This window comes from Cervus elaphus, chromosome 25 (genome assembly GCF_910594005.1).
Source record: "Cervus elaphus chromosome 25, mCerEla1.1, whole genome shotgun sequence".
In the NCBI taxonomy this organism is placed as follows: domain Eukaryota; kingdom Metazoa; phylum Chordata; class Mammalia; order Artiodactyla; family Cervidae; genus Cervus; species Cervus elaphus.
In genome coordinates, this window is record NC_057839.1 from 37,181,303 (window position 1) to 37,195,945 (window position 14,643).

Genomic DNA, 14,643 nt, shown 5'->3' on the forward strand with positions numbered 1-14,643 from the left:
CATGGTAGCACGACTCACTGTAGACCTCTTCCGTTTTGAAAGCTGTCTGCTGACACCAGATTTAATGCCTGGTCTTGAGTTATAACGTTGTTATGTCTTGTATCATTTTTATGACTAAACCACACACCGCCATTCCCTCTCCCAAGCCCCCTCAAAATGCTTTGTGGCATTTCTCAAATTCCTTTAAAATACTCACTTTTGAATAAAATTTGCTGTGTTTAATGAGCTAAGACTTTTCTTGTCAGCAATAATATCCTACAGAAAAGTATGATATTAGACTTCAAAGATGGGGCAACAAATTCTTATGCCAGGTTCTTTCCTGCCAGAATTGGGCAGGAAGGAGTGGAAGTCTTCAGGGACAAACAAGTAGCAGGAATGGGTAGGAAAATGAGAGATAAGGCAGCTCTGCTAATTCGAAAAGGAAAGGAGTCAAAAAGGAAAAAATTTCTGAAAGAGGTGAGAAATATTGGAGTTTCTATATAAGAATGAAAGAAAAGGATCTTAAAGATATGCAGGAATATGAATTGGAACAAACTCCGGAAGATAGTGAAGGGCAGGGGAACCTGGTGTACTGCAGTTAATGGGGTTGCAAAGAGTCGGACACAACTTAGCGACTGAACGACAGAAACAACAAGGGGTAAAATATTTAATATAAAATGAAAGTGTCTCAATCTTTGTCCTAAGTGCAAGAGGAGGCCCAAGATTAAGTGGGGAAGCTTTACTTTAAAATTTAGAATGCCTTCATTAAGAAAAAAATTCAGATTATCCTAATTCAGTGAACATAAGCCATGGACTGGAACTTCAAGATTGTCGTGGGAGCAAAAAAAAAATGGGGGGAAAAGGGGCTCACAAAAAGGTATCAATGTGTGATGCATGCCATTAGATACGCTCAAAAGAATGAAAGCGAAGTAATTGGATTTGGTCAGAAGAGCCATTAGCAGTTGGAGTTGACTTTCTGAGATTAGCATTAAGATGAATAGTCCTTTGAGAGGAAGAGAGCATCAATTTTAGATGTTTAAATCATGAAGTGGTAACTGGAGGACTACAGGGTCACATGGAAGTGTTTTCCTTATTTCTAAGATAGGATGAGCAATTCAGAAAGGAAAGGGCCCAAGGGGAGAAGCTGAGGATGCGGGAGGATGGATGTTGATGTTTCTCCTTAGATCAGAGCTTGGTCTCACTTCCTGACGTTGTTAACATGGGGAAATATCTTCTTGATTTGAAAGAAGAGCATTATTATTGGCTTCCTGAAATTAGAAGACTAGGAATATGACTAGGAGATTTATCACATTGCTGGAAAATAAATCTTGGAACCACTAGAAATCAACCAAGACACACAAAAAAACAGAGATGTATTAGTTTTCAAGGGCTGCCACAACAAATTACCAAAAACTGCGTTACTTGAAACAACAGGAATTTATTCTCTCATGGTCCTGGAGGCCAGAAGCCTCAAATTAATATGTCATCAGGATTTATTCCTTCTGAAGGTGCTGAGAGAGTATTCATTGCACGTCTGTCTCAGCATCTGCGGGACATTGGTCATCCTGGCATTCCTGATTTGTAGATGCATCAATCCAATATCTACCTTTGTATTCACATCACCTCTGCAGTGTGTCTCTGTGCTTCTAATCTCCCCTTGCCTTTCTTTTATAATGACATTAGTGATGGAATTTAGGACCCTCCCAAATCCAGGATGATCCCAACTCAAAAGCCTTCACTTGATGACAGTTACAAATAAACTTTACTCAGATAAGGTCACATACAAAGGTTCAGGGGTCAGGACTTGGGTGTATCTTTTTGGGGGGGAGGTGAAGGACACTACAAGTATGTAATAGAACATCTCTGTAGCCAACATGAGGTTTCCCGTTTGAGACTCATCAGTGTAGCATTTGAGGAACTCTGGTCTGGGGCCAGACAGCCTGGATTGGAGACCTGGTTTTAACTCAGCAGCTGCGTTGTTTAAAACCTTTGTGCCTTGGCTTTCCCTCTGGAAAAGTGAAATAATACTGCCTCATACTACTCACAGGGTTACCATGAGTGTTCTGGAGTTAATGCAGTTAAAGGGCTAATAGTGCCTGGTCTCCAATTAAGTCATGGGTAAATAGGACTTCGAGTCCCCTAATGTTGTTACCTGTAAATAGACTGTCTCCCTAGGTACCTACCAGTCAGGTGTCTTTGAGCAAAAACAACTGTTAAATCTTCAAATGCAATAATTCAGATAACATTAACCATACATAGATTTTATGTATGTGTGTGTGTATGTGTTTCAAAAGACTATTAAAATTGCAAAGAATGAAGCTAGCTTTTGGGGTGAGACTAGTGGACGAGCCCCTAAGTGTTCCTCACAGGATTCCACACTGTGAGTGGCTTTTCTCTGCCTTTTGTCTTCAGTTCACATAGAAAGCTAACCTTCCCTAGCTCTCTCTCTGATGCAGTATAGAAATGTTCACTCCTGAGAGGCGAAAGAACCTTTTGAAATGTTAACTCGCTTCTGTGTGCTTGCAATGACTTTGCTTTTTTGTTTTACCTGCTGTGATACATGGGGGAGCTTTATGGAGAACATTCTAGACGGTTTTGAGGGCCCCCACCCCTGTGTGTGCATAGTTGTGTCCAACTCTTTGCAACCCAATGGACTATAGCCTGCTAGGTTCCTCTGTCCATGGAATTTTCCAGGCAAGAATACTGGAGTGGGTTACCATTCTAGGGGATCTACCCCACCCAAGGATCGAATCCATGTCCCTTGTATCTCCTGCATTAGCAGGTTGATTCTTTACCACGGTGCCACCTGGAAAGCTGTTTAGAGGATAATAATGCTAAATAATAGCACAAAGTATATTCATTCGGTGAGAACATTTTTTTGAAATTTAAAAAAATTTTGCAATTTGTATTTCTTTGGCTGTGCTGGTTCTCATTTGTGGCATGCAGCATCTTTGTTGCAGTGTGTAGGCTCTTTTAGCTGCAGCATGTGACTCTAAGCTGTGGCACGTGGGGTCTAGTTCCCTGACCAAATATCAAACCTGTGCCCCCTGCAGTGGGAGCCCAGAATCTTAACCACTGGACCACCAGGGAAGCCCCTACATGTGACATATATTGATCCCTATCTTTAATACTAGCTTCTTATCCAAAGTTCCAATACGAATTTCTTAGCCAGATAATAACAGTTCTACTTTGTTGAGATATAGTTGATTTACAACACTATACGTTTAAGATGTACAGCATAGTGATTCACAATTTTTAAAGATTATACTCAATTTATAGTTATTATAAAATATTGGCTGTATTTCCCATCTATACAATATATCCTCGTAGCTTGTTTATTTTGTACATAGGAGTCATACCTATAATCACATTACCAGATAATAATTACTTAAAGAAAACCTAGTAAATACCTTCTTTCCATTTTGGAAACTACAAAGGAAACAGTCCTACCCACTCCTGTGCTGTCAGAGTTCAGTCTAACAGAGAAGTAAGAACAAAATGAGTCTGAAGAACTACACTCGGAAGTCACTGGTTGTGGGCCTGTTAGGACATAAAGTCTGGGTTTGCTGTGTTATGATCTCATTGTGCCTCTAAACTCTGCCCACAGGTGTCTGTAGCAGGTTATGTTTGTTTGAGACGACTCCATCAGGGATCGCCTGCTGTCACTAAGAGTCTGCTGGTGCTGGAGTTGGCCGTCTGCCTTCTTGCCATGTCTAACGGAGTAGAAACAAGCGCAACTAATGGTCAGCCTGACCAACAGGCTGCACCAAAGGCCCCATCCAAGAAGGAAAAGAAGAAAGGTATGGAGAAATCTTCTTGAGCCCTATGAGGGGAGTTAGTGGTGGTTACCAGTGAAGAAGGATGAAGTTCAAGGGAAAGTAAGATTTGGTCCTTGCCTTGATTCAATCTCAGCCAAGTCTCAAGTTCTCCTAAATATGAAAATAAGACTTTTGCGGAGGAGATTGGTTCAATTCCTCTATGAACCCAGTAATTGCCTCAACTTGGATCCTGCTGGGAAACTTTCATAGATATTATTCAATTGGAAAATGCAACTGTCAAGTATTACATGGTTATCTTTCAGTAACCTATGTACAATTTTGCTTTACTGAAGTAGCTGTTTTATAAAAATCAAGATCTTTATTTTATAAGACCCTCTTCTTTTGACACAAAAGTGCCACTAGAAAGCGCCAGCATCCTTAATCATTCATAGTTTGAAAATATGCCATAATTTCTTTGCCTTTCACATCCATGCTTTAGAAATGGGAATGAGAAGAAAAGCAAAAGAAGTTATATTGATGAAATAATCATCTTAATGGTTTTCAAGGGAATTTACCCATAGTTCTCTTCTGCTTTATTGATGGTTAGAAAATGTTAGTAAATTGTGCAGTAGCTTATTTTCCTTTTATTAGAAAAAGTATTATCCTCCTCATATTCTTTTTAAAAAATATTTTTATAACTATCATGACAAATATCCCAGAATATCCCCCAATCCTATCTCACATATTCCCATAAGTTTCCTATAATTCAGCCCGTTCTGCATCATTAAAAGTTTATTTTCTCTCCACCCCAATGCCATACACAGTTTTACACAGTGTGATTTTTTCTTTATTTTTTTTAACTCAGAGGAAATAAGGATAATGGTGGAATGTTGCATTGATCAATTGTAGTGTAATCAAGGTTTATGTAACTCAGATTTTTAGATTCTAAAGCATTTCTGGTCATACTTGGGGCTGATATTTCAGCACATGTATAAACTTGATCCTTTAACTTTTTCTTTTCTCAGGCACCGAAAAGACAGATGAATATCTTTTGGCAAGATTCAAAGGTGATGGTGTGAAATACAAGGCCAAGCTAATTGGCATTGATGATGTGCCAGATGCAAGAGGAGATAAAATGAGCCAAGATTCTATGATGAAACTAAAGGTAACAGAGGAAAGGATAATTTGTTGCTATGTTAAGCAAAAGTCCAACAGAGGGAGTGATATTAGAAGTTTGTATTTACTTATGGCTTTCCTGGTAGCTCAGTGATAAAGAACCTGCTTGCCAATGCAGAAGACTGGGGTTTGATCCCTGGGTTGGAAAGATTACCTGGAGGAGGGCATGGCAACCCACTCCAGTATTCTTGCCTGGAGAATCCCCATGGACAGAAGAGCCTGTGGGCTATGGTCCATGGGGTCGCAAAGAGTCGGACACGACTAAAGCAACTTAGCATGCAGTCATGTACAGCAGGACCCTAGATGCCTTTTCCTTTGAGCAGACCAAATTTCAGAGGCTGGAGGTATTCGGGTAAAACTCAAGACTCTACTTTGAAATAAATGTTATTTAGTGTTAGTCCTTTAGGTTTATTTAAATTTTTAAATTCTAATACTGCCACACTACAAACCTCATTAAGGAAGTAATACTCATTAAATAAGACAAGGCCTAGAAGGAACATCTTTGAAGACATTTGAAGATCTTCCGGTCCAATCTTCTTGTCTTTGCCAGTGACTCTTCAGTGGCCAAAGGAATTAGAAGGACTTGCCCGAGTTCACATAGCTAACTAGTGATCTCCTGGCTCGCTGTCTTCCATTTAATCCTGCTATCTGTTATGAAAGATGCTTGATCCTTTCATAGATGGTAAACCAAGCTGAAAACAAAGCTGATTGTCTTTTAAAATTTTAGAGTCAGAGGCATCATAGGGTGCTTTTAACTAGAGCTTTTCTTGTTCTCCCAATGTCATCAGGGAATGGCGGCAGCTGCTCGGTCTCAGGGACAACACAAGCAAAGGATCTGGGTCAATATTTCTCTTTCTGGAATAAAAATCATTGATGAGAAAACTGGGGTAAGAATTCACTTTCGCTGACACCTTTCTGACCATCTGAGTCTGACAAATAATTTGTGGTGTAAATTTCAGCTGCCTTTTTCCCTTTTCAAAATTCTGTAGGAAAAAAAAAGGGAAATAGTACATATTGCTGCACTTCTCCAGCAGTAACAGGCAAAAAACAGACAGGGTAGGAGGTGAGGAGTCATGATACTTTACTTTGAAATTTATTTCCTGTAATAGATGTGAACCTCAAGTCAATAAGTCTAACCTCAACACCGGTATACCATAGGTACCAGTATCAGTCAGGTATTTTTTGAACTAAGAGATTAATCCTTACCCCTGGTTTGTGATTCTGTCATAGATCTGTGTATGGGTCTATTTTAATATATTGGTCATGGGTGAACTTGATGAACAAAACATCTTCCTTTCTGTTTCCCTCTCCCATTCCTTCTCACCCCATAGGTGTCATCTTGCTCATTTTCTGTGGGTGCTATTATTCTATCACATGAATAGTCTTTCTTAATTTTGATTTGTTTGAGTTTTATCAAAAAACTATCATACTTCAAGTGTTCTGGGATTTTTTTCTTCCCTCCACTCAATATAACATTAGATTCATCCATTTAAAATGGTTCTTTATTGCTACACAATAGTTCATTGTATCAGGATACTGTGGGGAGATCTCCCATTGCTATTCAGCCCTTTCTAGAGATTCCCATTATTTAATATGCAAAAATCCATCACTCAAACTTAGGACCCTGGAATCCTGGTACAGCTTAGCCATCCTGCTACCTTCATGCACTGCTGTTTCTACTGTCCCTTATCTTTTGACTTTTGTTTTCATAAGCCTGCCAGAGAATAGTGACAGATTTTCCTCACAAGCATTCTCTTACTCCCAAACTTCCTAATATGCCCAATATAATATTATATTATATATTATATATAATATGCTCAATATAATAATATGCTTAATATAACAATATAATAATATGCTCAAGAGTTGAGCCCTACTATCTACTTGAAAGGGTCAAGAGAAAGGAGAGTAGGGAACTGAGGGGAAGGCACTACTAAATCATTAAGCCCCCTTCATATGACATTCTTGGATAATGACATGAACATCTAAGTGAGGTTAGTAAATACTTTGTGACAGAATTTGGTGACTTCCAGAATGTCCCGGGGGTAATTGCCCCAGTAATACTTAGGATGGTTCTCTGACCTGGCTGAGCCATTGTCAAAGAATCCTTGTGAACATTCCTCTAGCTTAGATATGCCATTCACTTGAGTTTGAGTTGGGAAAGTCAGAAGCAGTAGATATTAAGAGGAGGTGGCAAGAATGCACAGAAGAACTATACAAAAAAGATCTTCATGACCCAGATAACCATGATGGTGTGATCACTCACCTAGAGCCAGACATCCTGGAATACGAAGTGAAGTAGGCCTTAGGAAGTATCACTGTGAACAAAGCTAGTGGAGGTGATGGAATTCCAGTTGAGCTATTTCAAATCCTAAATGTTCAAGCTGGATTTAGAAAAGGCAGAGGAACCAGAGATCAAACTGCCAACATCCGGTGGATCATTGAAAACGAAAGAGTTCCAGAAAAATATCTACTTCTGCTTTATTGACTATGCCAAAGCCTCTAACTGTGTGGATCACAACAAACTGTGGAAAATTCTTCAAGAGATGGGAATACCAGACCACCTGATCTGCCTCCTGAAAAATCTGCATTCAGGTCAAGAAGTAACAGTTAGAACTGGACATGGAACAACAGACTGGCTCCAAATAGGGAAAGGAATACATCAAGGCTGTATATTATCACCCTGCTTATTTAACTTATATGCAGAGTACATCATGAGAAACATTGGGCTGGATGAAGAAAAAGCTGGAATCAAGAATGCTGGGAGAAATATCAATAACCTCAGATATGCAGATGACACCACCCTTATGGCAGAAAGTAAAGACTAAAGACCCTCTTGATGAAAGTGAAAGAGGAGAGTGAAAAAGTTGGCTTAAAACTCAACATTCAGAAAACTAAGATCATGGCATCTGGTCCCATCACTTCATGGCAAATAGATGGGGAAACGATGGAAACAGTGAGAGACTTTATTTTTTTGGACTCCAAAATCACTGCAGATGGTGACTGCAGCCATAAAATTAAAAGACACTTGCTCCTTGGAAGAAAAGTTATGACCAACCTACACAGCATATTAAAAAGCAGAGACATTACTTTGCCAACAAAGGTCTGTCTAGTCAAAGCTATAGTTTTTCCAGTAGTCATGTATGGACGTGAGAGTTGGGCTATAAAGAAAGATGAGCACCAAAGAATTGATGCTTTTGAACTGTGTTGTTGGAGAAGACTCTTGAGAGTCCTCTGGACAGAAAGGAGATCCAACCAGTCCATCCTAAAGGAAATCAGTCCTGAATACTCCTTGGAAGGACTGATGCTAAAGCTGAAACTTCAATACTTTGGCTACCTGATAGGAAGAACTGACTCATTGGAAAAGACCCTGATGCTGGGAAAGATTGAAGGTGGGAGGAGAAGGGGAGAACACAGGATGAGATTGTTGGATGGCATCACCAACTCAATGGACATGAATTTGAAGAGGCTCTGGGAGTTGGTGATAGACAGGGAAGACTTGTGTGCTGCAGTCCATGGAATTGCAAAGAGGCAGACACAGCTGAGCGACTGAACTGAACTGAACTTGGAAAGCAGACCTACTTGGAATGCTTTAGAGGTTATATGTTCTATCTTTGCTTAAGAAAATCTTGGTCTTCTAATCCTCAGTTCTTCCTTGCGATTCAGTATCATGTCTTTGGGATAGAGAGACTCAAGTATAGATATTTTAAGAAGGATCATTCTTTCTATTTCTGTTTTCTACTCTTTGTTGTTAGTTTCCTTTTTTTTGTTTGTTTGTTTGTTTGTTTTTTGTTTCCCATTTTGAACCCCTCCTAGCAAGGATAAATGTGGCCTTCAACCAGGAGGGAAAAATATTCAGATGTTGTAGCCTTTTCATATATGTCTAGGTATCTGATACTTAGTTATGCTTGCCTGCAAATAGATTCTAGTTTTCTCAATACATCATTTTTTATGTTCCTTTTTAAGGTAATAGAACATGAACATCCAGTAAATAAGATTTCTTTCATTGCCCGTGATGTGACAGATAACCGAGCATTTGGTTATGTGTGTGGAGGAGAAGGCCAACACCAGTTTTTTGCCATAAAAACAGGGCAACAGGTAAGCTCTGATCCTTGAGGTATGCCTGGAGGGGGACGTAAGCATAAGGGTGTCTGTCTCTCAACTAGAGAACTTGCTGGAAACAGTTGGATGTAGGAGGACTAAACGATGCTTCAGAGGATGACTCTCTTTAATTGGTCTAAGGGATCTTTAAATGTCACTGATACCCATGTAATGTGTGGCACAAGGGCTGTCAGAATGGATTTGTCATAAGGTCATTGCTGATTTTAGAACAATAGTGAATTATTCCCAGAACGTTTGAAGGGACTTGGAAGATTACAGTAATACTTCTTGTTTTATCTATATGCTTTATGTTTCTGGGGGTAGGGGTGAGAGTGGTGGAAATCCCCCACAGACCAGAGGAGGGTAGGAAGGAGCTTTAAGAGAAAGGAGGAAAACTAATACTAATCAGAAGTAATGAGGAGCAAAGGGGAGAAAATAGATTAAAATGCTGATAAAGATTCTTTGTCTTGCTTCAGGCTGAGCCGTTAGTCATTGATCTGAAAGACCTTTTCCAAGTTATCTATAATACAAAGAAAAAGGAAGAAGAAAAGAAAAAGGCAAGTACTGTACCATACAGGCCCTATTAAACTTAATATAATATTCAAGACTGTGTCTGTACATTATGTGAACATATGTCCTGTCTGGAAAATTGGCTTCTTTGTGGCTCTTCAACTTGTAGAATGTAAGGAAATATATTTCTCTTCTTTCCAATAGGGCAATAGATGGGTGTTATAGTTAGGCCCTTCTGATTTCCAGTCCCTGACTCTTGTCTTTTCTCCTTGTAAGTTTCACATTGATTCCAAGGACCGTACATGAGTACCAAGTCTAATAGCTCTATTCAAATCCAGTATTGATATGAGGAGAGACGGGGAATGTAGGGCAGAAATCAAATGCAAGATTCTCTTATGCCTTATGCCTGTGAACCTATACGTATATTTATTTTCCTCTTGAACTTCCTTGGGGCTTCCTTAAGAGCTCAGTTGATAAAGAACCCACCTGCAGTGCAGGAGACCCACGTTCGATTCCTGGGTCAGGAAGATCTGCTGGAGAAGGGATAGGATACTCACTCCAGTATTCTTGGGCTTCCCTTTTGGCTCAGCTGGTAAAGAATCCTCCTGCAATGTGGGAGACCTGGGTGTGATCTTTGGGATGGGAAGATCCCCTGGAGAAGGGACAGACTACCCACTCCAGTATTCTGATCTGGAGAATTCCATGATGGTATACTATACCATCTGTAGAGTCCATGGGGTTGCAAAGAGTCGGACATGACTGAGCAACTGTCACTTTCACTTTGAACTCACTTTTACCGATAATTTATTAAGATCATTTAATTTGTGTCTCTCTTTTTAGATGGAAGAAGCCAACAAAACAGTAGAGGTAAAAGAGCATCTTTTGTTCTTGTGAATTGCATGTGTCATATGTATAAGCCCTGTTTGCCATCTACCCAAGCAGACTTCCCTCCTGGCTTATTACTGTGTGTTCATGACCCCTTGTCTTAGAAGATGTACAGTTGAATGATTAGTGCCAAAATCTTAACTGCTAATAAGGCAATACACTAGGAAATTAAATTGCATAGATAAAATTCACCAACTGAATCTTTAATATTTGCTATCTTTTCAGAATGGGAGTGATGCCCTAATGAATCTTGATGACCCACCTTGCAAACTAAAATTGGTATGTATGTGAATTTTTATGATTCTTACTTACCTGAACACAGGTTTTACTTCCTAATGATGTTGCTAATACCGAATATGTATGGAATCTATATGAAGACCCAATTGTGACAACTCTTTAACAGTCAGTATAGCATTTATGTCAGTATACAAAGTAATCTTTTTAGTAAAAACTTCTGAATCTAATCCAAATGCTTTTTTAAAAGTATGCATCAGGTGGATTTGTCTGGGGACTTTTCTACACTACCTGACCTAACTAACCTAATATCAAATCTATATTGGATAAGTGAAAATCCAATTGTGACAACTATTTTCCTAAACTTTAGCTTAGGAAGCAATTACAACAATATACAAAATAATCCTTTTTAATAGACACATCTGAATCTAATCAAAATACTTTTTTAAGGGTGTTGACCAGATGGATTTGTTTGGGGACATGTCTACACCTCCTGACCTAAGTAGTCCAACAGTAAGTGTCTGTTTTTAAATTTGCAATGTAATGGAAATGGCATCTATAACTCAAATTGGCAAATTAACCAGAAATCTTGAGCATTTCATTGAAACTTGGAAGGTGACTGTTGATTTTTCTGCATAAAGTGTAAATGGCTACTAGAACAAATTTGCATCTTAAGTCACCGTAGGAGCCGATCAGCACTACATCGATCAGCACTACATCGGACACATGAATATTGCTTAGAAGTTAAATCTGAGCAATAGGTCAGGCAATGTAGTCCATCTTGGTATTACTTAGGATCAGAAGGAGGAGCTGAATATTAATCCCTGGTGTAAGCCAACTTGAAGGAAATATGTTTGTTAGATGACTGATTGTAGACTCCTGGCCTCTTCTTTTTTTTTCCTATTCTTTTGTTATAATTTGGCAGCATAAGCTTGGTATAAAGTAAGACCAAACAATTAAGAGGCTCAGTTATGTTTAACCAAACCTTGTCTTTGTTTAAAAAGGTGCTCATTCTTTACAGGATATTATAGTATATCAAATCTTCTTATTATTGATCTGTAACAACTCTGAGAATGGAGGGATGTTTTTCTTTACAAATAAGGAAATGGTGATTCAAAAAACCTCTCATCTACCCAAGCAGAGGTTCAGTTTCAAGGCTAAAGCCTAAGTCTCAGACCTTCTAAAACAGGCTTCAAGTGAAAATACTTGTAATTTTGAATGACTTCTTAAAACTTTTTTATTTATTTAACAGTTTCTTGAGTATCTGCTGTTTGCAGGGTACAGAAGTGAGATTCATAATCCAGTGACGTCATGGAGTTTAATGTCTGGCAGGGAGACCAATGTTAAAATAATCACAAAGCCTAACAGTGGATGTTACTTACAAGGTTTTTATTTAGTTTAGAGGTTCAGATAATGCCTCTGAGTAAGTGAGTTTCTAGACTTGAACATAAATTATGAGAAAGCACCTAGACATAACTCAAGAAAAAGGGTGTCAGTCTAGAATGATGGGAAGAATGTTTATCTGGGAGTCTCCTGTAGAACTGTCAAGCAAACCTCTGCGACCAAAAAGGTCATAGAAACTAGAGAAACAGCAGATTGAGAAGTGGTGAAAGTTTTGCTTGATGGAGTACTGCAGAGAATGGCATGCTTATGAAATTTCACACAAATACCTAGGCCCAGTGAGATGGGAAGGAGCAGGGACTGCAGATATTCATCTCTACCCCCACCTTTATGAGAATCAAAACGCAAAGCATAGCATTTTAGTGACCCTAAAAAGCCTTCAGTAGAGAAGCTCATTGAATATTCTTTCAAGTAGGAAGTCCTGACTCATTTGTCTGTGCAACCTTTCATTCTTTGTAATGTTTGTTACTATTATAAAGATAAACTTTTTGAAATACCAGATTAGATAATCCTGAAAGGTCCATCCTTGCTCTGAGGCTGTTTGGTTGCTAGGCAACTTTGCCCCTCCTTCATGGGAAGCTCCCTCCCCAAAGTAAATTGACATCTGAACAACCTTCTTTCCAACAACATTCAAACAACTAGTATATTGGAAGAGGTCAAAACACTCAATGTAAGTAGAATTCCAGTGAGATGAGATAGGCAGGGAAGCACTGAGTGTTTAATGTGTTTCTGTAGAATTCTAGAAAGTTCTAAAAAATGAAATGAAGAAAAACAGGAGTAATCTTAAGTCTTGTTTATATTAGACTTTGTGCATTCTAGGAATTTTTGGCTTATAGAAATAAAATGCAAGTTTTAGTTAAACTAACAGTAAATTTAAATGATAAATAACATCAAAGTGATGATATCTGTAAAAGAATGTTAATGGTGCTAATTATGTGCTCATTAGACTTTACCAGTGTGTTTCTACATATGACTCCATATTCATAAGTCATGAAATAGATTTATTTCTACTCGATAAAACCAACCTGTTTAAAAATTTTGAAATCTCACAACAGTTGCTCTGAAAGAGATGAAGAGAGACAGAAATCTAAATTACCTAGACTTTATGAGCAGTTTCTTAACCCATCTGTGCCTCCCTCCAACACTTATAAGAATAGTGTTTTTGCATTTCAAGTGAAACTCATACTGCAAACTAAGTGACATGCCTTACAAAGTAATTTTTATCACAAAATCACTTGAACAATATTTTTCCATACTGTATCTCAAAAGAAGAAGAAGAAAAGGAAAAAAAAAAGAATAAAAAAACATGACATAACTTTAAAAACCTTACCATTTGAAAGCCTGGTTATTAAGAAAAAAGGCATAAGATGTGGTTCCCCCTCAAATCTGATACCGGGATGGGATCAGGGCACAAAACACAGTGTCATGTATATATCAGATGCAATGGGTGGGCACAAGTGAAGCTGAAATAGAAGGATCATTGAGGAAAAGCTTTTTAAAGAATCTGAACTTGAGTTAGGTCTTTGAAGTATGTAGGAAAGTAGAGAGTAGTGGTTAGGTTAAAAGCAAGTGACCCACCGCCATTGTGGGTCATTTTGAAAGTCTGGTTAATGAAGTTTATTTTGAAATGGGGAACAGCAGGAAGTCCCCAAAGGCTTTAAACAGGGAGTCCCAGGGTTTGGTAGGCTGGAATGGTTAGGCAAGATGAATTACCTGAAGAAAAGCTAGTCTACTGAACTCAGTATTTAAAACCTGGTCTGTGCAGACACCTTCTTGGTTGCCTGCTTGCCCTTCTTACTGGAGCCTCTTAAGAGCAGGGACTAGATTTCATGTTCATGTCACCAGTTCTTGTCTCTCAGGTGCTCACATGACAGCCAGTGGATGAAGTGTTTACATTTACAGTCCAATGCGGAATTAAATAAATGCTGACGGAGGAGGTAGATGAGGAGTCTTACATTTTTCAGTTGTAGTCTATGAAGTGGGTTTTTGATTTTGAATTAACAACAAACGCAACCTGAGGAGAGCCTTATACATTTTACTTATAGGGTGACTATTCAGAAGTCTAACATTGTGGCTCCTGTTTCGTGTCCTCAGAACTTCTTCTCAAGTATTTGAAGGAGAACTCTACCAGCTGTGAACACCCAACTGTTCTAATCCAGAGGTGGCTCATGATAAATGAATAAATATTGAAATCACAAGCTTTTGTAATATATTTTGTCCTACCTTTTGATTGTTAAAGATCCCTACATTGAGATCTTCCAATCAATTTCTTTGATTTTTTTTTAAGGTTTTTTTTTGTTTTTGTTTTTTGTAATCACAAGCTGTCTCTTCTGACAAGTTCTTCTGGTTATCAGGAGAAAAATTGGCTTTTTAAAAATTGTATCTTTATCCCTAACAGTAAAGGAAGCCAAAAGATAAATACCAATTAGATCTGATATAGGACCTAAAATTTTTAAAAATTTATTCTTTTCTCTGAAAGCTGAGAAAGCCTATTCAATCTCCCTTTTTATTTGCTGGTTTGAGGATTTTATATTCCCTTGAAGATGTCTTGATCATTGTCCCAATGACTAAAATATTTCATAATCTGCCCAGGCTAATG

General features: G+C 38.5%; 1 protein-coding gene across 5 annotated transcripts in view; it reads left to right on the top strand.

Moving 5' to 3' along the window:
• Positions 1–14,643, top strand: part of DAB2 (DAB adaptor protein 2) — a 192,501-nt gene that overhangs the window by 164,002 nt on the left and 13,856 nt on the right. For 4 of the 5 annotated variants that reach the window (XM_043887174.1, XM_043887171.1, XM_043887173.1 and 1 more), the window contains 8 exons: positions 3,587–3,779; positions 4,763–4,902; positions 5,702–5,800; positions 8,880–9,011; positions 9,491–9,571; positions 10,365–10,391; positions 10,635–10,688; positions 11,094–11,156. In XM_043887174.1, the coding sequence (XP_043743109.1) occupies positions 3,689–3,779; positions 4,763–4,902; positions 5,702–5,800; positions 8,880–9,011; positions 9,491–9,571; positions 10,365–10,391; positions 10,635–10,688; positions 11,094–11,156 (687 nt within the window). In that variant the 5' untranslated portion in view covers positions 3,587–3,688. The remainder of the gene's footprint in view (positions 1–3,586; positions 3,780–4,762; positions 4,903–5,701; positions 5,801–8,879; positions 9,012–9,490; positions 9,572–10,364; positions 10,392–10,634; positions 10,689–11,093; positions 11,157–14,643) is intronic. The other variant, XM_043887175.1, reaches the window with a different exon arrangement.